The 26,720-nt window shown below is 42.9% G+C and overlaps 1 protein-coding gene across 2 annotated transcripts in view; it reads left to right on the top strand.

Moving 5' to 3' along the window:
- CDYL2 (chromodomain Y like 2) overlaps window positions 1-26,720 on the top strand; it is a 67,872-nt gene that overhangs the window by 19,229 nt on the left and 21,923 nt on the right. For both annotated transcript variants that reach the window (XM_079985872.1, XM_079985871.1), the window contains exon 2: window positions 20,469-21,063. In XM_079985872.1, coding sequence (XP_079841998.1) covers window positions 20,469-21,063 — 595 coding nt within the window. The remainder of the gene's footprint in view (window positions 1-20,468; window positions 21,064-26,720) is intronic.

The following is a 26,720-nucleotide window of genomic DNA, read 5'->3' as shown; positions in this document are numbered from 1 at the left end:
GGTGTCAGCCTTTTTGAATAAAGAATGAATTGTTCTTAATTGTGAAGAGCACAAGAAGCATCAAAGGTTAATATCCAGCCATCTCAATGCATGAAAACACTGGTGGAGCAATGGAAATGCAAGGAACTATTCACATCTGTGTTGGTTTTACATAAATTAAAATAGCCCCTTACTTCAGTCTCCCCAAAGGAAGCTGTTATTTCAGAATAGTATTATTGTAACAACTTTTTGTTCATTACACAAGGCCTACCCAGCAGGTTGGTTTCATACATGCATCTTTTTCTGTTATACCTTACCAGTTGTAGCATGTGGGAACAGCAAAATGTTGCAGCCTCTCCAGGTAGTTTCATCCTCTCTGCCTCCTGTTTTTCTGTTTGTCCACCCCTTATAATCAGCAAGAATTCCATGATTGCCGAACACGCTCAGTCTTCATTCAGCTGGGTTTCTTTGGGGTGGGGGCTCCCTTGTTTTTCCTTTAAAAAAATCACTTTTGTACCTCCCCTTTTGGAACACTTACTCAGTACACTTCCAAAGGTTTCACAGAAATGTGTTTTTCATGGAAGAGAGAGATGGTGGTATTCTACAGGTGTTGTGTGTTCAGGCATGTTTTACCAAGGTGCTGGCAAGCTGGGTGGAAGAACAAGCCCTGCTGAGGGATGTGGCCTAAGGAGAAGGGATATGCCTAGGGAGAGTCCCATGGAGCAGAATCAAGAGGCCCTGAAGACTGCATTTGTCCCCCGGGCCTGAGGGTCCCCATCCCTGCATAAAGTATCCATGACAGAAAAGCGAGTACGAATGCAAAAATCATACTTTTGCAACCTTTATACTTTGCATGGAACACTGGAGTAATATTAGGTGCCCAGTGGGTGGCAGGGACTCCCTGCTGCTCCTGCATCCAGCATGCGGAGATTGTTGCCTCTTTGCAGGTGTATGAATCATGGCCAAGTAAGCAAGCATGCTAGAATTCATAAAGGTGGAAGTGGGAAGAGGCAGATCGAGAAATCTCTCATACAGGACCACATACGGGATTCATTCCAGAAGAGTTGCATTGTTAAACTGGAGCAGCGGGAGCAGGCGTCCAACCCCCCACCCACATACAACAGAGAGTGCTGGAGCACATTGGAAACTAGTATGAAATGCAAGCATGGATGTTTTATAGATACAAAGTGCAGGGTTTGAATAGACATTGGCAACTACTAAGCCTAACATTCACAAGTTTTAATTTGTGCATTGTCAGGAGCTTTCTAGGGCTTGAGAACCAGAGCTCTCAGTTCTGTGCACAGCTGTCTCTGCCCCCCACCCCCATCGCTGCTTGCTTTGCATCAACAGAATGTCATATTAATCCTGAAAATCAGAAAAGAAAGAGCCCTAGAACTATACTCTCAGACTCTTAAGTACCATATTTTTCCATGAATAAGACGACCCCATGTATAAGACAACCCCCTTTTTTAAAAACTCAGAACTAAGAAATTAAGTTGTTTAGCTTTGGGGTAGGGGATCACTTCCACCAATCGCTCACCTGCCTTCCCGCCACTGCCAATCGCTTGCCACTGCCATTGCCGATCACACACCTGGTTGCATTTGCCAATTGCCTGCCTGCTCACCGCCACCAACAGCCCACCCACCCACTTGCCTCAGCTGCCAATCACCTGCCTGCCTCGCCACAGCCGCCAATCGCCTGCCCAATTGCCACAGCCAGTCGCCAGCAGGCCTTGCCGCAGCCACCAATCACCCGCCCAATCGATGCTGCCAATCGCCTGCTTGCTTCTGCCATTAATCGCACGTCCCCCCCACTTTGCATTCAATATCAGTGTATAAGACGACACCCAGTTTTTGTCTAATTTTTTTTAGCAAAAAGCATCATCTTATACATGAAAAAATATGGTAATATATGAAAAAAGTGAATGGCTAAAGATAGATAGAATTGACCCTGTTTATTTAAACATTTCAGCATGGGGTACCCCATCCATAATGTTGGGGAAATAGCCATAGACTTTCATACATGATTCGAAACAGCAAATCAGCAATCTTGAAGAAAGCACCTCCAACTATTTGTTTCAAAACATTGGAACTCTGAAAGCCACAATCTCTCTGACTTGGAAGTATATCCTATTGCTAATGATCTTGGTGGACCACTTGATGATTTTTCTCCCCTTGTAGCAAATAAAATGTGTTGTGCTAGGTGCTGTATGATTTTTAATTGTATGTTCATTGCTTCTTTTATTTCTTTTATTGTATTTTATTTCAGTACAATTTGAACTCCTTTCCATAAAATTAAAATTGTAATACAATAAAACACAATATAAGAAATGAGAGAAGCAATTAAATGCAATTAAAAATCAATGTGAACATTTGATGTGCCATCCCCCACCTTCAACAACAGATACACAGACATGCTGTGGACTACATGAATGAAACTCACAGACCACTGGTGGTCCGCAGACCACAGTTTGGGAGCCCTAGTTGGAAGCAGTAAATCTGGGAATATTAGAAAGAAAAGAGAAGTTTTGGAAATATAGACTCAAGAGTCTTAACAGGTCATGAACGTAATCTGGAACTATATACACAGTCTTTGATTTTCACTTTTTAGAAAAATGTTTAGCTTATGCCAGACTCCTTTAGAATTTTTCCATCTTAAGTGTTCTTAATGGGATTGGATGAAGCTATCTTGATTTGATTAATGTCTCTTTTATATGTGTTGACCAGCATCCCCACCATCTCCATTATGCACAGATCCTTAAAATGTCACACTTTTAGCAATTTTTTTTTAAATTGAAGTACCTATTGGGTGTTCAGAGAGCTGGTTTTTTCTTTTTTAAGATTTTCAAGCTGCTTGGAGAAGCTATTATTAGTACAGTATGGCACCCAGTAAGTAAAATGCCTTTTAAATACTCCAGGAAGGGGCCATAAAACTTAATGCACAGACACTTCTGGAGAACTGTACAGAGAAAGAAAGATGGATGCCTTCTTGTACCCATTGGCCGGACATCTTTTTTCCTGTACAGTGGCCCTTGTAGCCTCCCATATTTTTTCTCTATATAATTCCCCAGGAAGTGACTTTTCATGATGACATATTGCTACCAACAGAAGCATTTTTAAAATACACCACACTGCTTACTAGCTGCTTGACTGTTACAAGAGAGAAAATGTGAATAATTTGGAATATTTCATGCTGGCCCAACTCAAATAGAAGTAAGGAGTACACACCACCTAACACTGGGGAAAAGCTCTGGCAAAATCCCTCCTCAAACAAACATTTAATGTAAATCTCTAAGAAAGCTTCTATAAACTCATTTTTTTATTATATTTGACATCATTGTGACTTAATCACATTTATAGCCCAGCAAGTAAACTATGTCAGAGATGCAGTACAATAAATGCAGACATGTTTTCTTGACTTGTCCTAAGATAAATTCTAGGATAATGTGATAAGAGAAATGGAAGCAATAACAGGATATATACTCTCAACAGATCCATTAGTTATTTTACTTGGTGTGTTAAAGATCTGGCCTTAATAGATGATAGAGAAATGGTCTCGAACTTGTTCATGGCTTCTTGCTTGACTATTTGTCATAACTGGAAAAAGATAAGAACTCTGACACTTGAAGACTGCGTAACTGAAGTATGGGATGTAGTAAATAACATAAAATAGACTAATATGGTCAGTCAAAGAGGAAAGAGAGCCTTATGACCATTTTGTTGAGGAATGAAACATAATCATAATGTATTGATGTGCAGTAACATACAAGAAAATGTTAATCCACTTATGTGGATAGATATCTTGTGAAGTATCTGCTATGTGAATGTTCACAACCTTCAAATTCTCATTAAATAGTCCTAATATATATTTGATTGAAAAATCCTTACCTGGAAAACTGCAATGCCCCTTCTAGAAACATTTAAGCATCATTGCAAGATGGTGTCTTCCTGGTGTGTGAAACTGGCATAAGTGCTATATGCACAGTGAAAAGATTCTTCAGGATATGATCACACTTGTGAGAGGTGAGTAATGGGACTCACAAGAGAATTTCTTCTAGGAAAAGTGCTCTTTTACATCCTAAGTGTGCTGAAGACACCAAAGTAACTTGAAGGGCAACATCCAATTCAGACTGGAACATCTTTGGAAAGATCTCTCCAAACTGAGCATCAGAGTAGAGAGAAAAATGGCCTCTGCTGGATCCACTTCTATGGAACTGGCTTCAGGACTAATCTGCCTTGGTGGAAAATATATTCCATAGTAGAATACAGAGGTCATAGGTATACCAAACATATAAAATAATCATGAATGTTGCTAAAGAAACTCATATTTGGTGGGGGAAGGTGCCAGCTATGAGATTGTTTAGTCATATGAATCACAAATGGCCTCCAGGCAGAAGTGAAGTCGCCTTGATAACTGATATTGGAAAACATTTCACAAAGCAGTTTTTCTAAATAAAACTGCCTATAAAGTATAAACTTGTGTGCTCTGGGAATAGTCAGAACCCTCCATTTTCCTAATGAGGTTTCATCAGGCTTCATGAAACACTCATCCTATGAATGCCATAACTCGACAAGAATGGAGAAAGACCATTTGGAAGCTACGCAACCCATTCCTTCTTAGCAGTCTCCTTCCTTGTCTCTTGTCCTCTTCTCATGCACCACCATTAGCTAAGAAATGGCCTTGCAACTTCAAGGGTGTCTTAATGGATTCTGTTCCACATGGCTTTTTAAATGATGCATCAAATTGTAGCATAATGTTGAATTCTGCTTCACTTCTGGTAAGGAAGCATCTATGGACTTCAACACAAAATATTATGGAAAGCTCCAGTATAAAATCAGATGTGACTTGTCTAGACATGTATCAATTCAGCCTTTAACTCCCAGATGGAAAGGAGGATGGGACTGATGGATGGATACCTGTATACATACATACTATATAGATTTATCCTTCTGAATACCAGTTGCTGAGTGGCAGCATAGAAGTCCTGTTGCCCTCATCTCAGAAGCATTTGGTTGATCATGGAAAAGAAAATGTTAGACTAGATGGACCTTTCATCTGATCCAGCAGGAATCTTAGATGCTTGTGAATGGATTGCAGTGGTCCAAACACACGTCCCACTCCATGTGATGACCACACATGTTCAGGGAAGGGACCACAGCTTCATGGTAGAGTACATGTTTTGCATGCAGAGTGGGGCTCATGTTCAGTTTCCAGTTAAATGGTCACATGGCAGCCCATGTGGGAAACCTCTACCTGTGAATCTGGAGGGCTGATGACAACTGAAATACACAATTTGTTGAGCCTGGTGTGAGACCACTTCTGATGTTTTAAATATAAAGTAATTGTGATTAGAAGAATTAGGTGTGTTTAGGCACATTTACTGGGCCATATCAAAGTTGTAACAAATGCTTGACCCCCTTCCTATATAAGCTTAAATTGTTCTTTTTGTCTTTGATGCAATGCTGTGCCTTCGGTCTATGCATTACTGTCACTGCTTCTTTCTGTGCATACTTTACAATCACACACACACACAGGGAGGGAGGGAGGGACTGGTGCCATTTACTTTTTGCTGGAAAATGACGTGCTGGTATGGGATCATAAATTCCATGCATAATTGCAGAGTCACCTAATCCTGGAGCATTCTTTGCCTCAGCAAAAGAAAACTTTCATTTCACTTATGACCTTACAGCAGTTGCCACACCTTCTGGATCCTGTTCATTGTTAGGCTATAGATGCAGGGCAGACAAAAAAAAAAAAAGGTATTACTTCACACAGCACATACTTAATGGAATTTGCTCCTGCAAAAGGCAGCGGTGGCACTGACTTGGATGGTTTTAAAATAGGATTGGACAAATTCATGGATGATGAGACTACCAACGGCTATTAAGCCTGCTGGCCATGCTCTTCTTCCACGCTCAGAGGCAGTAAGCTTCTGAATACCATTTGCTGGAAACCACAAAAGTGGAGAGTGCTTTTGCACATAGGCATCTGTGAGAACAGGGTGCTGGACTAAATGGGCCACTAGCCTGATCCAGCGGGCTCTTAATAATGTTCTTAGGTTGGATCCCAGCTAGCTCTGTGGTCCAAAGGCACAGGATTCAGAAAACTTTCTGAAGCAGGTCTGCGTCTAGGTATGGTGATGCTTCCTACATAGAAAGAGACTTTCAGGATCAGACCAACAATCCATGTAGTCCAGACTCCTGTGTCCTATAGTGGCTAACATGGTACCTCAGGAAAGCCCACAAGCAGGGCATGAAGACAACTGCCTTCTCCTGTTGTTGTCCCCCAACAAGGCTGGAAATGGTGGCCCTCCAGATTTGTTGGACACCAACTCCCATCAGCCCTAGCAGCATGGCCAATAGTTAGGGAGTTGGAATCCAATATCTGGTCTACAGGTTAGCTACCTCTGTTTCTATGAGACATACGCTCTCTAAACATGGAGGTTCAATTTAGCAATCATGATTAGTAGCCATTGATAGTATTATCTTCCGTTAGTTTGTCTAATCGACCTTTGAAGCCATCTAATCTTGCTGTTGCAACTGTTGTAGGGAACCCCTACAATATATGCCATTTTCATACTAAAACCATTGCCCACAAAAACCCAGTGTGGCCCTTTTACTTCTCCTCAACTTTTAAAGCACCTAGTATGAAAAAAAACCCTTAACCTATCCATCTGTAATTTGTCAAGTTTCTTTCTTGAGGCATTTATGTCATATATGTCATTTCCATACAGAAAACAATAGCAGATATTAAGCAACTACCCCAAATGTGCAGGAAAACCACAGCAGCTATCTTTCTGAAATTTGGCTGGATTCCCCTCAAAAGGGGAATGTCTATAAATTCCAGCTGATTCTGCCAAAAAAGTTATAAATGGTTCATTTTTTAAAAAAAAAATCTTTAAAGGTGCCCAGCACAAAATCCCTAGACCTGTTTTCTATAATTTGGCAGGCTTTATTCACCCCGAGGAGCTACTATGCATGCAAATGTCATCCAATTCTGTCAAAAGGAAGAAAAGTTATAGGTATCATTAGTTTTATCCATAGTAGTGAATTGGGGAAGAAACAACACTTCATTTTTGCCTAGTCAAAATTTGGACCTAAACCAAAGCAGGCAGCCTCCACAGTGCTTCAGACTAAATTTGGCTCCAGATTAGAATCTTGAGATCAGTGAACACCTTTACCATATACTGTCAGACTATTGGTCCATCTGGTTCAGTATTGTCTACACTGACCAGCAGCAGGATTCCAAATAGTGGGAAGGCTTCAGCTGAACACACTGAGAAGCCGCATTCAGACCTTTCCTCTCAATGCAGGAGGGTCAGGGTGGAGCAGCCATGGATGAGGACACTGAGGGTTGGATCAGCATGTCTGCACCTGCTATTCCTACATACTTTATGCCTACACTCATTCAAAGAACTCATGAATAATGCTCGCAATTCTTTAAGCATCGTACCAGTTTATCTATTTTTACGGGAAGGTGAATATTGATTTTATATATCTGTATAGTAACTGAAATCAGAGAAGCGCCTAGCATTTTAAAATTCAGAAGGCTTTCCCTGAAATGTGGCCCAGACATTTAATGTAACAATAACTGTAAAATTGTAGAAATGGTTTTGTTCCCTTTAGTTTCCCTGCCTTTTATATTTTATCTTATTTTATTTTATTGTACAGCACTTCAGTAACTTTTGGTTGTGGAGAAGCTTATAAACCTGCAAATAAATAGTAACAGATGAAAAATCAAGAATTGTTCAAACCATTTTGTGAGTCCTGGTGCTATCTGATAGACTTGACAGCAACGAACTCAGTTGAACAAGCATGTTAGATTGGCATTCTATATACCAGGAGTAGGGACCTTTTTTGGTCCAATGGGCCATATCTTTCTCTCCTCGTGTGAACCAACCCACCTGTCAATCATATGATGACATAATATCAGATAGATTGTCCCAACCACCTATCAAAGTTGGCCCATAGGGATGAAAAGGTATTGCCCAAGCAGAATTGAGCTCCCCGTGCATTGCTTGATGTGTGGAAAGTTCAATCCTGCTTTCTGCAAGTTTGGACACACCAGCCGGTTCCCTGCAGGACCTCACTGACGTGTCCAAAACCAACAGAGCAAATATATTTGGATACTTTTAAATGACTCAAGAGATGCAAATGAGTAAAGCTCCACCAGCTGAGAAATGTTTGCTTACATTCCCCATGATCCAAATTAGTCCTCTAGCAGAGGCAGGGAGAAATAATGTATGTGTAGCATTACATATGATGCCATGTTAAATAAAATCCTAACCTTCCAAGTCTTGTTAAGTTCCTTTCAACAAGGACTCAGGAAGAGCTTTGCAAGTTTAAACCTCATTAATAAATTAAGTCTCCTCATTTCCACAAGGTGAGCAAAGTGTAAATAAGGAGCATTTCCAGAATATTAAGTCTTCCAAAATGGTTCAGCATAAGCCTGGTGAACTTCCTTCCTTTAAATAACTGTACTGGAGACAAGTGTGTGCGTTTTCAGGGTAACAAACTCTCTATTAAATTAAGCATGACTATGAGGCTTATTTTGGGAGCCTTGGGTTATGCGTGCTTTGCACTTGAACTTAGAGCTGCATATTTTTTTTTAAAAAAAAATTGTGATTGTTAATGTTTTTTCTTCCTTTAAATGAGAAATTGGCTGCACCAGTGTAAAGGAGGAAAAATAACCCAGTGGACAGGATTGGAATGCCAACACGTCAAAGCCGAGCATTAGGGAAAAATTGAGCTACTGATGATGATGGGAAGAGTCACCACAGAATGATTTTCTGCATCAAATCACACAGTTTCCTCATAGGGCATCACAGCTATAGAACATCCTCCCTGTAGAACTGGGGTGGGGAATCTCAGGCCAAATGTGACCCAGGGACTTTTCCCTCAGCCCTCACCGACTCTTCTCTGTGCCTTCCTTGGATGTTCTTGCCTGACTAGAATGTTTCCTTGCACTCTGGCATTCTCTTGCTTCCCTGGATGGAAGGGAGAATGAGTGTGTAGAAACTAGCCTCCTGTGGAAAGATAAAATTGGCGTTTGATGCTCTGTCCACTTTTGCCTCTGGCCCTCCCCACCACTGGCATGCGGCCCCCAGAAGATTATCCAAAGAGGAAGGTCAGGCTCAAATAGTTACATAGTTTTGTACAAGGACAACGTGGCGCCAACTTTGCTGTCTTCTCAGCACCAAGTCAAAACTTTGCTGCTTGTGTAGACATTTTAGATGTTTTGTCTGCCCTGTTGTGTTTCACTGCTTCTTAAAATTGCTTTGACTATATATTATGGATTTTAATTCATGGTTCCATTTATTTTGATCTTATTTTGTATACTGGCCTGATACCTAACTGTTAAACTCTGATCACCTCAGCCTCGCTGGGGATAATGAAAGATGGAGTCTAGCAACATATGGATTAACTAGACTGGATGCTTTCAATCTCTTTACAGAGGAGGAGTAAGGGAAATATGGGAGCCAACAGCATTTGTTCATTTACGGAGTGCAGGGATAGCCAACATAGTACCCTGCAGATGTTTTGAACTACAGCTCCCATCAACTCCAACCATTATGACCAATGGGCATACATCAATAGAATCATAGAAGTGTAGAGTTAGTTACAGGGTGAGTCCTTTAAAAGAGGTCTCGTGTATACAGAGTACACATGTTCCACAGGGCCTCTTTTAAAAGACTCTCCCTGTAGAAGGGACACCAAGGGTCATCTAGTCCAGCCCCCTGCAATGCAGGAATCACAGCTAAAGAATGCCTGACAAATGGCCATCCAACCTCTGTTTTTAAAAAAACCCAATGAAAGAGAATCCACCCCTTTCCAAGGTAGTCCATTCCAGTGTTGAATAGCTCTTACCATCAGAAACTTATTCCTAATGGTTAGTCAGAATCTTCTTTCTTGTAATTTGAATCAGTTTGTTCCGATCCTATACCCTCTGGAGCAGCAGAAAACAAGCTTGCTCAATATTCCATGTGACAGCCCTCCAGATATTTGAAGATGGCTTCATATCAAGTCTCACTCTTCTCTTCTTCAGGATAAAACCAGCTCCTTCAACGGTTCCTCATAAGGCTTGTTTTCCAGATCCTTTATCACATGGTGGGACCAAAATATCTAAATGGTACCATGTCATTCTGCACCATGATTTTGTCTTATGCGCCAGTGGAATTATAAGTGGCTGTTTCCTGTCTTACATGCTGTGTCAGCCATATTTACAAGTTAAGACATAGCATGCTAAGAACAAAAGAAGTGTTTTCACATCACTGTGAGACTGCTTTAGGTGCAGCAGAGATGAAAGGAAAAGGAAATTGTATGCATTATCCAATTTCAATTAACAAAAATGGGGAATATAATAATGATTTGGTTTGTATGTGTCAGTTCCAACTGAAAGGAGAATGGATGGGGGAATGGAAAACTAAATGACTAGTCTTTCCTTTTCAGAATTGAAAATATATTTTGATTAATCTCTAGTAGCCAGATAATACATTTTTTCTTATTAGCAGAAACTCCCTCAAATGTACTTTGAGATGCTGTAGAACGTAAAAGGAGGTTATTACCAGACTATGAAAGTAGCAAAATACTCGCAGATTTTCAAAGCTGGAATAGTGGAAATGAAACTTCTTCTTCGAAGATAATTATGGGTTGATCATTGGAGTGCACTATGAAGAAAAGGGTTAGGTTCATCTCTTGATGATAATCATGTTCTCAGGCTGTATTATGATATTTTCATTGAACCCCATACATGGCGGGCTTGGCACTTGTTCATTCAGCAATCCTGCATTGTGGGAGCTACTGCTTTTAGTCAGTAATACTGAGTTTCAGTGGCACTGCTCTGTGCAGCAGTGGTTGTATATCCATGTGCATTCATTCATTCATTTTATTTCTTTGCACTTTTCCAGACAAAAAAACATACTCAAAGCAGCTTACAACAACAGGAAACAGGAATATGTTTCAACCAAAACACTACAAAAACAATTCCTAACATTGCAAAACAATAGCATAGTAACAGTTTCATAATTAAATAGCAAAACAAAAGCAAACATAATAACATACAAAAAACCCCACATTTCAGTATTATAAATATAACAAGAATACTGTACTTAAACAACAAGCAGCATCCAATAGCAAAAATAGCTAGGGAGTTTCTCAGTTTCACCTTAGTCCTGGAAACACCCCTTCCATTTTGCCCAGCATCCTTTGCAAGGCTTCCAAAGGCAAGGGGTGGGGTAGCTGAAAACACTCACCTGCCCGCCATGATGTTGCATAAGCCTGCATCAAGGATAGAGGATCTTTTTAAGCCTGAGGGCCACATACTCTTGCAGGGGTCAGTCATCTAGGGGCCACATAATAAGCGTGGATGCGACCAGATGCAAAAGTGAGTGTAGCAACTGTGGGACTAATAATAATAATAATAATTTTATTATTTATATCCCAGCCACTCTGGGTGGCTTATAGCACATAAACATGGTAAAACATTAGACATTAAAAATGTACTGATATAGGGTTGCCTTCAGGTGTCTTCTAAAAGTCAGATAGTTGTTTATTTCCTTGACATCTGATGGGAGGGTGTTTCACAGGGCGGGTGCCACTACCAAGAAGGCCCTCTGCCTGGTTCCCTATAACCTCACTTCTCACAGTGAGGTGAGGGAACCGCCAGAAGGCCTTAGGAGCTGGGCCTCCGTGTCAGAGCTGAACAATGGTGGTGGAGGTACACTTCAGGTACACTGGGCCGAGGCCGTTTAGGGCTTTAAAGGTCAACACCAACACTGTGAATTGTTCTCGGAAACGTACTGGGAGCCAATGTAGGTCTTCCAGGACCGGTGTTATATGGTCTTGGCAGCCACTCTCAGTCACCAGTCTAGCTGCCACATTCTGGATTAGTTGTAGTTTCCGGGTCACCTTCAACGGTAGCCCCACATAGAGCGCATTGCAGTAGTCCAAGTAAAGCATGCACCACTGGCGAGACAGTCCGCGGGCAGGTAGGGTCTCAGCCTGCATACCAGATGGAGCTGGCAGACAGCTGCCCTGGACACAGAATTGACCTGCATCTCCATGGACAGCTGTGAATCCAAAATGACTCTTATCTTTCTCCACTAGGCTGCATTGCACCCATGCAAACATCAGAGGTTTATGTACATGCGCACAACTCTCTCTCCAAGTAGGAAAGAGGCATTGATTCAATGAAGCATTCAGGGAAGGGATGGACAAGGACCAATGAGGAAGTTGTCTCTAGGAATGGGCTACAGAGAGTCCTGAGGGCCAGAGCACAGCTCTTGGCCCTTGAGCCTGAGGTTTCCCACTCTTGACCCACACAGATAAGGTTTTAATGCTCACTCATAGCAATCCTAAAAGGAAGAGTCAGCCAGGTTTTTATTACTGTCAACCCATCAATAAGATGGAATAGAAAATATGAAATCACAGCTTCCATTATAACCAATCATTATTATTTAAATGACAAGCTGAGAACTAGCAATCATAGCAGGGCTATTAGAACATTCAGATAGTATGTGAACTGTTTGATAATAAATTTATTGTTCACATCATGGAAGATACTCCATGTGAGCAGTGCTTTTTTTCTGGCAGTACACAACGGTATGCAGTACCAGCAATTTTTGGCGGAGAAGGAGACAGGAGGGCTTTCAGGCCCTCTCAGAGCACTGTGCCTCCTTCCCTAAGCTGGGCAAATGATCCCTGGGCTCAGGGAAGGAGGCACAATCCCATACTGGTTGGACATTATGACCCTGTGGTGAAAATAGGCATGTGCAGTTAGGGTCTGTGAGTACAGAAAAGGGTATGGTGTTACAGCAAGTCATTTAAGTAAAATGCATTATACCAGGATTATACCATGCATTATAACTATATACGCAGATCTTAATGAAGTTTGGAAGATCATCCAAATGTCATAGACCAAATGGAGCAAACAGCACGCAGACCTAGTGGTGGGAGGAAAAAATCCTTAATGGACTTCAATGATTAATGGACTTCAATGTCTGTACACTAATGCGCAAAGCATGGGAAATAAACAAGATGAGCTTGAGCTCTTGGTACAGCAAACTAAATATGACATAATAGGCATCACTGAAACCTGGTGGGATAAGTCCCACAATTGGAATGTAATAATGGAGGGATACAATCTATTTCAGAGAAACAGACCAGACAAGAAAGGAGGAGGAGTGGCGCTATATGTCAGGGATGTGTATACCTGTGAAGAGATCCAAGATTTAGAACCTCAAAGCCAAAGTGAGAGCATTTGGGTCAAAATTAAGGGAGAGAAGAATAACAGTGACCTCATTGTGGGAGTTTACTATAGATCCCCAAGCCAAACGGAGGACATAGATGATGCCTTCCTGGAACAGATGGCCAAGCATGCAAAAGGAAGGGAGATAGTAGTAATGGGGGACTTCAATTACCCGGATATTTGTTGGGTGTCAAACTCAGCCAAGAGCATAAAGTCAAACAGATTCCTCACTGGCCTTGCAGACAACTTCATTGTCCAGAAAGTGGGAGAAGCAACAAGAGGAACAGCCATTTTAGATCTGGTCCTAACCATTGTTGTTGACCTGGTTAGTGGGGTAGAAGTGGAAAGATCATTAGGCGCGAGTGATCATGCTCTTCTGAAGTTTACTATACAGCGGAAAGGAGCAGCCAAGCATACTAGGACTCAATTTCTTGACTTTAAGAAAGCCGACTTCATATAACTTTGGGAAGTGCTGGGTGAAATCCCATGGACAGTAATACTAAAAGGAAAGGGAGTTCATGATGGCTGGGAGTTTGTTAAGAGGGAGATAGTAAAAGCACAACTTCAGGCAATACCAATGAGACGGAAACATGGAAGGTGCCTAAAGAAGCCAGGGTGGCTATCTAAAGAACTTTTAACTGAGTTAAGATTAAAAAAGGATATGTACAAAAAATGGAAAAGGGGGGAAACCACCAAAGAGGAATTCAAACAAATAGCCAGCACGTGTAGACACAAAGTCAGAAAAGCTAAAGCACAGAATGAACTCAGGCTTGCTAGAGAGGTTAAAAGCAACAAAAAAAGGCTTTTATGGATATGTTCGTAGCAAAAGGAAGAACAAAGAAACAGTGGGGTCACTCAGAGGAGAAGATGGTGAAATGCAAACAGGGGACACAGAAAGGGCTGAACTCCTCAATGCCTTCTTTGCCTCAGTCTTCTCCGATAAAGAAAACAATGCCCGACCTGAAGAATTTGGAGCAAATGATTCAGCAGAGGAAACACAGCCCAGAATAACTAAGGAGATAGTACAAGAATACTTGGCTAGTTTAGATGTATTCAAGTCTCCAGGGCCAGATGAACTGCATCCAAGAGTATTAAAAGAACTGGCAGATGTGATCTCAGAACCACTGGCAGTCATCTTTGAGAATTCCTGGAGAACAGGCGAAGTCCCGGCAGACTGGAGGAGGGCAAACGTTGTCCCTATTTTCAAAAAGGGGGAAAGAGAGGACCCAAATAATTACCGCCCAGTCAGTCTGACATCAATACCAGGGAAGATTCTGGAGCAGATCATTAAGCAAACAGTCTGTGAGCACCTAGAAAGGAATGCTGTGATCACCAATAGTCAGCATGGATTTCTGAAAAATAAGTCATGTCAGACTAACCTGATCTCGTTTTTTGACAGAATTACAAGCCTGGTAGATGAAGGGAACGCAGTGGATGTAGCCTACCTTGATTTCAGCAAGGCATTTGACAAGGTGCCCCATGATATTCTTGTAAAGAAGCTGGTAAAATGCGGACTTGACTATGCTACCACTCAGTGGATTTGTAACTGGCCGACTGACCGAACCCAAAGGGTGCTCATCAATGGTTCCTCTTCATCCTGGAGAAGAGTGACTAGTGGGGTGCCAGAGGGTTCTGTCTTGGGCCCGGTCTTATTCAACATCTTTATCAACGACTTGGATGATGGACTCAAGGGCATCCTGATCAAATTTGCAGATGACACCAAACTGGGAGGGGTGGCTAACACCCCAGAGGACAGGATCACACTTCAAAACGACCTTGACAGATTAGAGAACTGGGCCAAAACAAACAAGATGAATTTTAACAGGGAGAAATGTAAAGTATTGCACTTGGGCAAAAAAAAATGAGAGGCACAAATACAAGATGGGTGACACCTGGCTTGAGAGCAGTACATGTGAAAAGGATCTAGGAGTCTTGGTTGACCACAAACTTGACATGAGCCAACAGTGTGACGCGGCAGCTAAAAAAGCCAATGCAATTCTGGGCTGCATCAATAGGAGTATAGCATCTAGATCAAGGGAAGTAATAGTGCCACTGTATTCTGCTCTGGTCAGACCTCACCTGGAGTACTGTGTCCAGTTCTGGGCACCACAGTTCAAGAAGGACACTGACAAACTGGAACGTGTCCAGAGGAGGGCAACCAAAATGGTCCAAGGCCTGGAAACGATGCCTTATGAGGAACGGCTAAGGGAGCTGGGCATGTTTAGCCTGGAGAAGAGGAGGTTAAGGGGTGATATGATAGCCATGTTCAAATATATAAAAGGATGTCACATAGAGGAGGGAGAAAGGTTGTTTTCTGCTGCTCCAGAGAAGCGGACACGGAGCAATGGTTCCAAACTACAAGAAAGAAGATTCCACCTAAACATTAGGAAGAACTTCCTGACCGTAAGATCTGTTCGACAGTGGAATTTGCTGCCAAGGAGTGTGGTGGAGTCTCCTTCTTTGGAGGTCTTTAAGCAGAGGCTTGACAACCAAATGTCAGGAGTGCTCTGCTAGTGTTTCCTACTTGGCAGGGGGTTGGACTCGATGGCCCTTGTGGTCTCTTCCAACTCTATGATTCTATGATTCTATTAAAACATGTAATTATTATATGTGTAATTGTTTTTCCTAGCCTCAAGGAAATTTTGTGCCCAGGGCAACTGCATGACTGGGGTAGCCAGTGTGGTACCCTTCAGTTGCTGGACCACAACTCCCATTAGTCGCAGTCAGTGTGGTCAATTGTCAAGGATGATGGGAGTTGTAGTCCAACAGTATTTGAAGAGCTCCATGTTGGCTACCTCTAAGTTACACAGGCAGAAAATCTGCCATCTAAAATCTTTTGACAGTAGAACATTAAAACAGGCCAAGAAAATGACTCTATTTTATGTAGGCGGGTTAAACCACAGAGCCTAGGACTTGTCGATCAGAAGGTCAGCGGTTCGAATCCCTGCGATGGGGTGAGCTCCTGTTGCTCGGTCCCTGCTCCTGCCAACCTCGCAGTTCAAAGGCACGTCAAAGTGCAAGTAGATAAATAGGTAACGCTCTGGCGGGAAGGTAAACGTCGTTTCCGTGAGCTGCTCTGGTACACCAGAAGCGGCTTAGTCATGCTGGCCACATGACCCGGAAGCTGTATGCCAGCTCCCTCGGCCTTTAGAGCGAGATGAGCGCCGCAACCCCAGAGTCGGTCACGACTGGACCTAATGGTCAGGGGTTACCTTACCTTACCTTATCTTAAAAATAAAACAGATATGCCTTACATATATTGGAAGAAGCCTAAATCATATCCAACCATCACTAAAAATAAGTAAAACTTAAAGAGAAAAGAAACAAAATCCAGTGGATTCAGGATCCTGGGCTTGGCTCTTGACAGTCCTTTGATATGCCAGCCTCAGTTTTTGACAGCAGAGATAAATCTCAATTAGTCACCACTGCCGTCTGTAACTAACACATACTTCCTCAACACAAAACTCTGAAGTGGAGTCCTCAAAGGGAATTTACGAGCATGGGCACTTTCATATTTGCCGAGTTTTGGTGATGACCACACATGACTGGGTTAAATGGTGTGGCGGGGAGTGGATTTCTCTAGAAGCATGAAAGGCTTGCTTGCTTCCCACATCCTTCCAATATTTTAAATATGTTTTGTATTTTTCTTATTTTTTGCAGAATATGCAAGCATTACAGTCTGGCTCTCTTAAAAAAATTTAATTCCACAGAGAAATGGACAAAATTAAAATGCACTAACATCAAACTACAAAAATGGTGTTAAGCTACAGAAGTGGGCAGACTTTAAACTCTGGCCTAGTCATGTGTCGATGACTAGCTGAGTTAAAATTTCCAGCCACCTTGTACACATCTGGGCATATGTTGTTTTATTTTTCACTTTTTGTAAGAAAGACTTTCAAGGAGGATGCATTCAGGAACTGTGTTGTGGTTGTTATACTTGGTTAATCATTGAATTGCACAAGCAGCAGTGTGTTCTTAACTTCTAGGTATTCAGGCACTTTCTCTCATAGCCATAAAGGACAGGGTGGAATGACTTTTATACCCACCTCAGTGAGGCTGTTAGACATTTTGCAGCTGCCTGCATCATTTAAGGCACAGGACTGAAGACAACTTCCTCTGGCCACATTCACACAACCATGCAAACTGCATTCATCCAGACATCATGGTGAAAGCATGCTTTTGCTGTCAGGAGAGGGATGCGGGTGGCGTTGTAGTCTAAACCACTGAGCCTCTTGGGCTTGCTGATCAGAAGGTTGGCAGTTTGAATCCACACAACGGGGTGAGCTCCTGTTGTTCTGTCCCAGCTCCTGCCTCCCTAGCAGTTCGAAAGCACGCCAATCAAGTAGATAAATAGGTACTGTTGTGGCAGGAAAGTAAACGGCGTTTCCGTGCGCTCTGGTTTCCGTCACAGTGTTCCGCTGTGCCAGAAGTGGTTAAGTCATGCTGGCCACATGACCTGGAAAGCTGTCTGTGGACAAACTTCGGCTCCCTTGGCCTAAAAGCGAGATGAGCGCCGCAACCCCATAGTCACCTTTGACTGGACTTAACCGTCCAGGGGTCCTTTACCTTTACCTCTTTACCTTTGCTGTCAGGAATAGGCATCATGTCTATTTTCATTTACTTATTTCTTTGAAAATTTATGCTCCGCTTTTTGAAGAAATTCCTCCACAAAGCAGTTTACAGTCCAGTCAAAAAAACCAACTCCTACCTGCCAACAAAAGATAAAAATACAAAACACCCCATTACAATAAAAACCAGCACAAAAAGTGGAATATTGAAATACAGTACACACTTAAAACTGATTCATAGCACTTTAAACAGGCGTGGCTTCCTGCAAAGCATCCTGGGAACTGTAGGTTGTTCAAGGTGCTGAGTGTTATTAGGTAAAGGTAAAGGTACCCCTGCCCGTACGGGCCAGTCTTGACAGACTCTGGGGTTGTGCGCCCATCTCACTTAAGAGGCCAGGGGCCAGCGCTGTCCGGAGACACTTCCGGGTCACGTGGCCAGCGTGACATCGCTACTCTGGCGAGCCAGAGCCGCACACGGAAACGCCGTTTACCTTCCCGCTGGTAAGCGGTCCCTATTTATCTACTTGCACCCGGAGGTGCTTTCGAACTGCTAGGTTGGCAGGCGCTGGGACCGAGCAGCGGGAGCGCACCCCGCCGCAGGGATTCGAACCGCCGACCTTTCGATCGGCAAGCCCTAGGCGCTGAGGCTTTAACCCACAGCGCCACCTGCATCCCACGCTGAGTGTTATTAGGAGACCCCTATTCCCCTCACAGAGCTACAATTCCTTGCAAAGAGGTTTTTAAACCATTCTGTGGGGAGAATAGGGGTCTCCTGACAACTCTCAGCACCCTTAACAACCTACGGTTCCCAGGATGCTTTGGAAAACCATGACTATTTAAAGTAGCATAGTACAGCAATAAATGTACAGTGGTACCTCGGGTTAAGTACTTAATTCGTTCCAGAGGTCCATACTTAACCTGAAACTGTTCTTAACCTGAAGCACCACTTTAGTTAATGGGGCCTCCTGCTGCTGCCACGCCGCCAGAGCACGATTTCTATTCTCATCCTGCAGCAAAGTTCTTAACCTGAAGCACTATTAGCGGGTTAGCGGAGTCTGTAACCTGAAGTGTATGTAACCTGAAGCGTATGTAACCCGAGGTACCACTGTATAGTGCAGATGGGGCATTGCACATTTAATGTGGCATCATTTTGTCAGCTGCATAAAGGAAAGCTTTGGCAGTTCTGTGAAGGAGAAAATTGTAAGGTGAGTATTGAATGGCAATGAAATGCATAAAATTAAAGTCAGTGATAATTAGAACACTGCTTTACATACATTTAAGCTGGATGACAGACGGGCTAAAAACACAGGCACAGTCAGTACAGGATTCCTCTTTCTAAGGCAGGGAAAGAATGTGATCCATTAAGTGCACTCTCTCAGAATACACTGTTTAGCTTTTCATAAGAGAGATGGCCGTTGGGTTGAATGACAACGTGCTCTCATTTCAGAAATTCTCTTTGAATACTGTAGAATTTCTGTGTTGCTTTTTTGCCCTTTATCGCCCAGAGAGAGCCCACTGTAGAGTTTCTAAGATTAGATCCTGTCACACTGTGACAGCGGAATCATATGTTCTACTAAAGTCGGTTTCATGGGCAAAAATAGGGCATCTGTTAAAGGGATTGCAGTCAGTATATAAAATGTATAACTTGGTTGGGTGTTTTAGATAGCAGCCATTTCATTTTATTAGGTGATAGAAGGTTGAAGGTAGAATCCAGTGCTAGTCCTACTCAGAGTTGACCCACTGAGTTAATGGACATGACCTGCTTAGGTACATTAATTGTAATGAGTCTACTGTCGGAAGGAGTTGGTTGGATACAATTCTAAGGGGGCAATCCTAACTTCACTTGCATGGGACTGAGGCCCATTGAATTCAGTAGGACTTACTTACTTGGCTAGGACTACTTTTCTCATATTTTCATATGTCACAGGAAAGAAATATAGAGTTGGAATAAACTTATTGATAGTTATTGAATACTTTCATAATAGAACAGCTTTTCAAAATGCAGTTTTATTTTTCATTCATCTAAATTAGTTACTTGTATTTTACAAAGAGAAACATTATCATGTTATTATCTGTGGCTAGAATAATTTACAGGGACCCTCCCACATACGTGGGAGCTGTGTTGCTGCATGGATAGGTGAAATTATGTAAAGTGGGGAGCACATCACTTTACTACATAGGCTGCATGGCAAGGAGAGTGAGATATTCATGTGCACCGCCAAAGCAGCTACTTTTCCTCTCTCAGGGCTGCTGCCCAGCACACCTTTCCTCACCCCAAGCCTTCCTTCCAATCCCTCCTGGGCAGTGTCCTTGAGTGACTTCTGAGCTGAAGTTTGATTTCCTCCTCCCCTTCCCATTTGACCCAGCTGCTCTCATTGCCCTTGACTTCCCCGATCAGATCAGCTAAATTATTTATTATTATTATTTTATTTATTAGATTTATACGCTCACACTCTTCCCCCACCACTCATTTTCTCCTCCTCACCCCAGTCCCACCTTGTTTGGAGATGGATTCGCACCTCTCCTGCTGGCCCAGGGCAGTGTGGCTAATGGGGCACTGGGTCGCTCATCCTCTAGGCTGCACTCAAGAGGCACTTTATGACCCAGCGGCTCAGCAGGCAGGCACTGATCCCATGTTCCCTTGTTCCAGCTTACCTTTTTTTTTCTCCACTTAGGTTGAGAGGATCGTAGACAAAAGGAAAAACAAAAAGGGTAAATGGGAATATCTTATACGGTGGAAAGGTTACGGGAGCAATGAAGACACCTGGGAGCCAGAACATCACTTGTTGCACTGTGAGGAATTTATCGATGAATTCAACGGACTGCATGTCACGCGAGAAAAGCGAGCAAAGCACGGGAAACAAGCCAGCACGCCAAAATTTTTACGCGAGAGCAGAGCGTCGTCCCTCGACAAAATACCACATAGGCCATCTGACTCTGGGAAGAGCAAAGGGCTGCCCCATAAACGGAAGCGCATGGCCCCATCATTTCAAAAGCAAAAAAAGGGTTACGCGGCCAAGCCAGCACCTTCAGGAGACAGGGCTGCTAAAACAGTCTCTTACCGGACTACTCCCAGCGGCTTGCAGATTATGCCATTGAAAAAGCCACACAACGGCTTACAGAATGGAGATGCCAGTTATGAAAAGGATTCTAGACATTTTGGGAATGGCCCCCCAAAGCCAGACTTGGATTTAAATGAACATGAAGCAGAACCTGATTTGCCTGGAGTGTTGGATGTGAATAATGAGCCACCTGTCATGAATGGAATTGGTAGGTGATGTTTGTTTTAAGCATTATTATCATTATATTTTTATTTGCACAAAATCATGCCATGTGTATTAGATATGTTATATGTCTGCATATGTAGTATGTTACAATATTGACATGCTAGCATAAATGCAGGCAGAAAAATGCAGGCAGAAAAATCTACATTGCTTCACGGTGTAATCCTATGCTTTCCTATGCAAAAATATGTCCCACTGAATTTTACAGGCCTTTCTCCCAGGTTAGTTTGTATAGCAGAGCAAGCCACAGGTTGTTGGACTACAACTCCCATCAGCCCCACCGAGCATGGCCAATGGTCAAAGGTGCTGGGAGCTGTAGTCCAGCAATTGGCGAGCGCCACATTGGCAGTCCCTGGTGTATAGCATGGCCACCTAAATATTTCAGTATGATATCGCCTTGATCCAGTCATATGGATAATATTTTCTATCCCTTTTCTTTGGAGGATATGTCAGATTGCCCCTTATCCTGTCTTCCCAATTTAAAGTAGCAGCATTTTAACTATTTATTTATATTTTGATACTTTATATAGCACTCAAACATAATTATCTCTAAGTGGTGCACAAGTAACCCAATACAACAAAAATAAAAGTCAATGAAAACTATAAATTCAGGCGTCTATTTTTCAGCTAGCCTGGAACACCCAGGAGCCTTGAAACAATATTTTAGTATTTTCCCACATCATTGGGGATCACTTGATGTGTCCATAAATGTGCAAAATGGGAAGCTTAATGAGCATCAGTCCTAATGCCTGGTGCTCTTGAAATCTATATCATGCATATATGATGATGCTCTTTTTATTACTGTTATGTTCCAATTAGTTCTATTTATGTCCCTTTGCATTGTATGTACAGGTGAGTAGCAGTATTCCTAAATCCCTTCAATTTTCTTCTCTAGGCAACACGATCTCGCTATCTTCACAGCCTCCTTATATGGGAGTCTTCTCTGACCTCCAACTATTTTTGCTAATCATTTCTTGAGCCTTTTGTCTTTCTATTATATCCTTCCAGAGATTATGAGATCAGGGCTGAGCACACTGTTCCAACAAAGGATGTCAATGCAATATGTGAGATTCGGTGTGTAGAGTCTTTCATCATCCACCATCTCTCAGTGTCTTTAACGCTTGTAGTGCTCACTCAGCAGAAGTTTTGAAATGGTCAGGGCAATCTTCTGCTGGAGTTTCATTTCAGACTAAGCAGTTTCTTGCTTCATGCCTCAGACTGCCTTGCCAGGGCCCTTTTTAGGGCACAGAGTGACCTAGAGGCTGAATATTCATATGGTCCTCCTGTTTCTTCCCATTGCATCTGCCTTCCTTCCTTCCTTCCTTCCAAAAATGTATGTATGCCATCCTTCATGGCAAAATTCTCTGAAAGCAGGGTACATCAAAATGGACACATCATATTTTGAAAATAGGGTCAGGACAAACACAGCTTCTCTACTCAAGGCTACAGATGGGGGAGGAGTTTGACTCAGTTATCATTTCAAGGCAAACTTAACCTAATTCACACTTTCCCAAACCACACACAAACGGAAACACGGCCTTCCTTCGAAATTCGCATTGCTCCAAATTTTGCAATGGCAGGCCAAACGATGTGTGAGAAAATGCGCGCACTGAGGTAAAGTGTGCATATGTTGCTGAAAATAAGATGTCAGAATGCATTGTATTAGGGGGAATCGCTTTGCAAAAAAAAAAAATTTGCATATTGGGGAAAATTTACACTAAAATACTGGTGAATTTTCACAAGGCCTTTTTTTTTAAAAAAAAGTGTGGTGTGGGAATGTGGAGAACTGAATTTAATACTTGGAAAATGAGGAAGAGAAAGAAACAGAAATGGACAGGTTCACCCATCCCTACACAAAGCTCAATAGCCAGGCAAAAAGCTTTGCCAAGGGATGTTTTGAGTGTCTTGTGTTGATGACATTCCTCCCCCCCCCCATGTTTGTTGGTGTGTGTTGTTTTTATTGTTTTTTCAAATTATTTTTTACATATAGTACATAGGAACATAGGAAGCTGCCTTATACCAAGTCAAGTCACTAGTCCATCTAAGTCAGTATTGTTTACAGTGACTGGCAGTGGCTCACCAGCGTATTAAACCTGGGACCTTCTGCGTGCGAAGCAGATGCTACACCACTGAGCCCTTCCCTGAGATAGCTAGATGTATATGTGTTCGGCTTTTGGGCACACTGACTGACAAAACCCTTACGAAGTGTATTTGGATGGAAGGTACCCCACTTCCACGCCACTCCCTGCCCTGCTGCCTTGCTATATTGTACCACTGCCTTCATTTAAGCCTGTACACTCCCCTCGCTGTCACCTGCAGCAGCAAAAGGAAGCTGGATTCCTTTATCACTACATCTCTGAGCCTTGGGCTCGCCTCTTCTGCAAAGTCTTTGCTTATGAGGTTCAGATGCCAGGCAGTGTTGTTTCACGCTGGGCAACCATGCACACACACACATACACACACTGCAGCAAAGCTGAGAGAGCAGAGATGAGGCAGTCAGAATGCAGTGGGGGATGGAGAGAAGCAACAGCGGAAAGGAAGAACTGACTGTGGACCACAGGTTAAAATAATGGGAGTGGGGTGGTTGATACTATAACCATCATGGTAATCAAATTAGAATCATTACAGTATAAGGCCTTTCAAAAAAAATTGGAATCCTTTCTGTCAACGCTGTTGCCAAAATGACAGTGACTAGGAAGAGTTGTTCTTTTTAAAACATTTATTAAATTATCATTAAAGCCTGGGTACCCCATGTTACTGGACTACAACTCCCATCATTCCTGACCTTTGGCCTTGCTGGCTGAGACTGATGGGAGTGGAATCCAAGAGAGCTGGGGGGGGGCACATTGTAGCACTATAACACTCTTCCATTTAAGCTGTGTTCCATATATATATATATATATATATATATATATATATATATATCACCACAATTTTAGCCGTAGATGTGTTTCAGTGATAATTAAAATATTGATTAAAAAAATGAACAGGGTGATAAAATAGCCCCCACCGCAAAGTTTACACTAAATCTTTACTGAGCTTCAAGTGGTCCCTCAGTTGAATTGGGCCACATCACACTCACAGGCATAGACAGCATCCTGGGGTGAACACAGGGCGAAAGTACAATATCCCTGATAGTGTGGAAAGCCAGTTGCAATTCTAGCTTATGATTTTTGCATTTATTGCATTTATATCCTGTCTTTTTCTCTGAGGAGCTCTAGACAATGTACACGATTCTCCTCCCGCCAGCAAACCTGTGAGGTAGAATAGGCTGAGAGGCAGTGACTGGCCCAAGTGAGCTTCATGGGCCAATGGGGGTTTGAACCTTGGTCTCCCAGGTCGTAGCCTGACACCCTAACCTCTATACCATGCTGGCTCAGCAGGAGTACAGTGATTATTTGCATTAGGAGAAACCCATCTCAAGAATCTGGTGTTCCCACCACAGAGAAAGCAACACAAAAACCCTCAAGTGCATAGGACAAATGGGACTTGCAGTGTGGCATACTCCTGCCCTAGCCTCCTTAGGACATTGATATTCCATTCCCACCCATATATTTTTCTATTCACTTGTGGTCACTAGGCGTTGGCCTCATCCTGCAGTCTCTTCTTACATTTATATGTTCTTAAGGCAGTGAAGAGGAACGTGACACAGGTTGTACGACCCAGGTTGTTATATGGATGAAATGGGGAGGGGAGAGAATCAGGCATACCACCTTCCTTTCCGAGGAGGAAAATACGTAGCAACAGTGGCGTAGCGTGGGTTGTCAGCACCTGGGGCAAGGCAAGTAATTTGCGCCCCGTAACCCTGGATTTGCGCCCCCTAACCCTATCCCTAACCCTAACCCCCAGATGTTGCGCCCGGTGCGGCCGGCCCCCCTGCACCCCCCACGCTACGCCACTGCGTAGCAATAAAAACAATGAGTAAATAAATTAAATAGTTGCCCGTCAAGCTACAACTGGAAACTCTTAGTTCAAGTGGCAAGCTAGCTCTCCCAGTGTCTTGCTATCAGCCAGCAGATGTCAACACTTACCCTGGGTGGGAGAGTCACCCAGCCCACATCAACCAAACCCTTGATAACACAGAGAACATCTGTTGCGGTTTCACCGAAGCCACATGAGCATTCCATCATCTTCCACTGGTGCTTGCTGTCTTCTTTTGTCAGGTTTCTTGACAGCATTATTAAAATCAAAAAGCAATCCCTTATATTTTCCTTTCTCTTTCTGTCTTTATTGATCTAATTCTCTGCACCGTTTGCTAAAGATTGCCCTTTTCATTTAGCTTTACACTGAGTCTTCTGGGTTTTTTTTATTTTTACCAACAGACTCCAGGGATAATTTTTAACTGCAATGCTAGTTTTACTCCTAAGGAAGTCAATGTTTGTCCAGCTAATATCACAGCTAATAAAATTCTACTGCGCTTCTTAAGTTTGAAAGGGTGTGCCTTGTAGGTTAACCATTTTTGTGGCTTTTAAGTACCCTGAAGAAGGCTGCAGACAGAAGGAGAAGATGATGAGTGTGGACAGTTTTTAAATGCAAATTTGAAAGCAAAGTTTTGTGCACTCTGCCTCCTGGAGTGGGAAAATGCTCCAGTGGCAACCATTATACGAGAGACCCCCTTCCAAAGTTCAATTTTGAGATGTGCTTGTGCTGGGTGGATTCAGCCTCAACTGGTGCCTCCCACCTCCCAAACCATTTTTTAAAGATTGTCTGCAGGTATTTTCAGGGGTCCTAGTCACCCTCTTCTCCTGATATGGACCCCACTGGACTGTGCCTTGTGGCCTCTCTGAAGCTGTAGCATCTATGATGCTCCACAGCAGAGGGGTGGAACCTCAGGCCTGGGGGCCAAATGTGGCCCATGAAACTGGCCCCTGGATCTCTCCTGGGGCCATCCCCCTCACTGCCCCTGCTTCACATTCTCCTTGAGCATTTTTGCCTGGCTGAACTGTGCCCTTGAACTCTTAGCATGCCTCTTCCCTGCCTGAATGGAGGAAGAAAGGCATTGTGAGTGTATCTATAGTCCACTGTACAAAGGTAAAAAGGTACATCCATTGCCCACTTTAGCATCTGGCTGCCAGCAGGTTGCCCAGGTGGCCCTCTTGCTGAAAAACCCCCTACGTCCTCCCAGCATTGTCCACCCTCCACCCCCACCACCACAACAGATTTATGCTATTAGCTTTAGCCTTTCTTTAAACTCTGCATTAGGAAAAGTTTGCACAGCAGTCAAAGGTTAGAAGGGAAAGGGGAAGGTGATGATGAGCCTTATTACTTCCCCTACACCAGAGACATAAAACCATCCCATTCTTTCCATGCTGCAACCTGATACATCTCATCATATTGCCGCTATCGGGTCATTTTGTGAGAGGTCCAGGAAGCCTGTGTGAGGTTTAGGGCTGCTGCTAGAGTAGGCAGATTAATTTGTGTATGTGTGTGCACATAAAATAGCAAAGCACATGCCTGCATCGGATCCCATTACACACCGCCATCTCTTCTCTGCTCCTTTTTTGTTTTCTCGCAAATGTGGCAAGAGCTCTCCTGTGGACCAGCCATTGGTTGCCTTTCCCTCCTCTCCGCAGAGAGGCTTTGCTTTGCTTGGGGGACCTGCTGTGAGGTTAACAGCCTCTTTTGTCACCTCTTCAACTCGCT

This window comes from Podarcis cretensis (assembly GCF_951804945.1).
Source record: "Podarcis cretensis genome assembly, chromosome: 8".
Classification (NCBI taxonomy): domain Eukaryota; kingdom Metazoa; phylum Chordata; class Lepidosauria; order Squamata; family Lacertidae; genus Podarcis; species Podarcis cretensis.
Note: the sequence above shows the minus strand (reverse complement) of the source record. Positions and strands in the feature narration are given on the sequence as shown.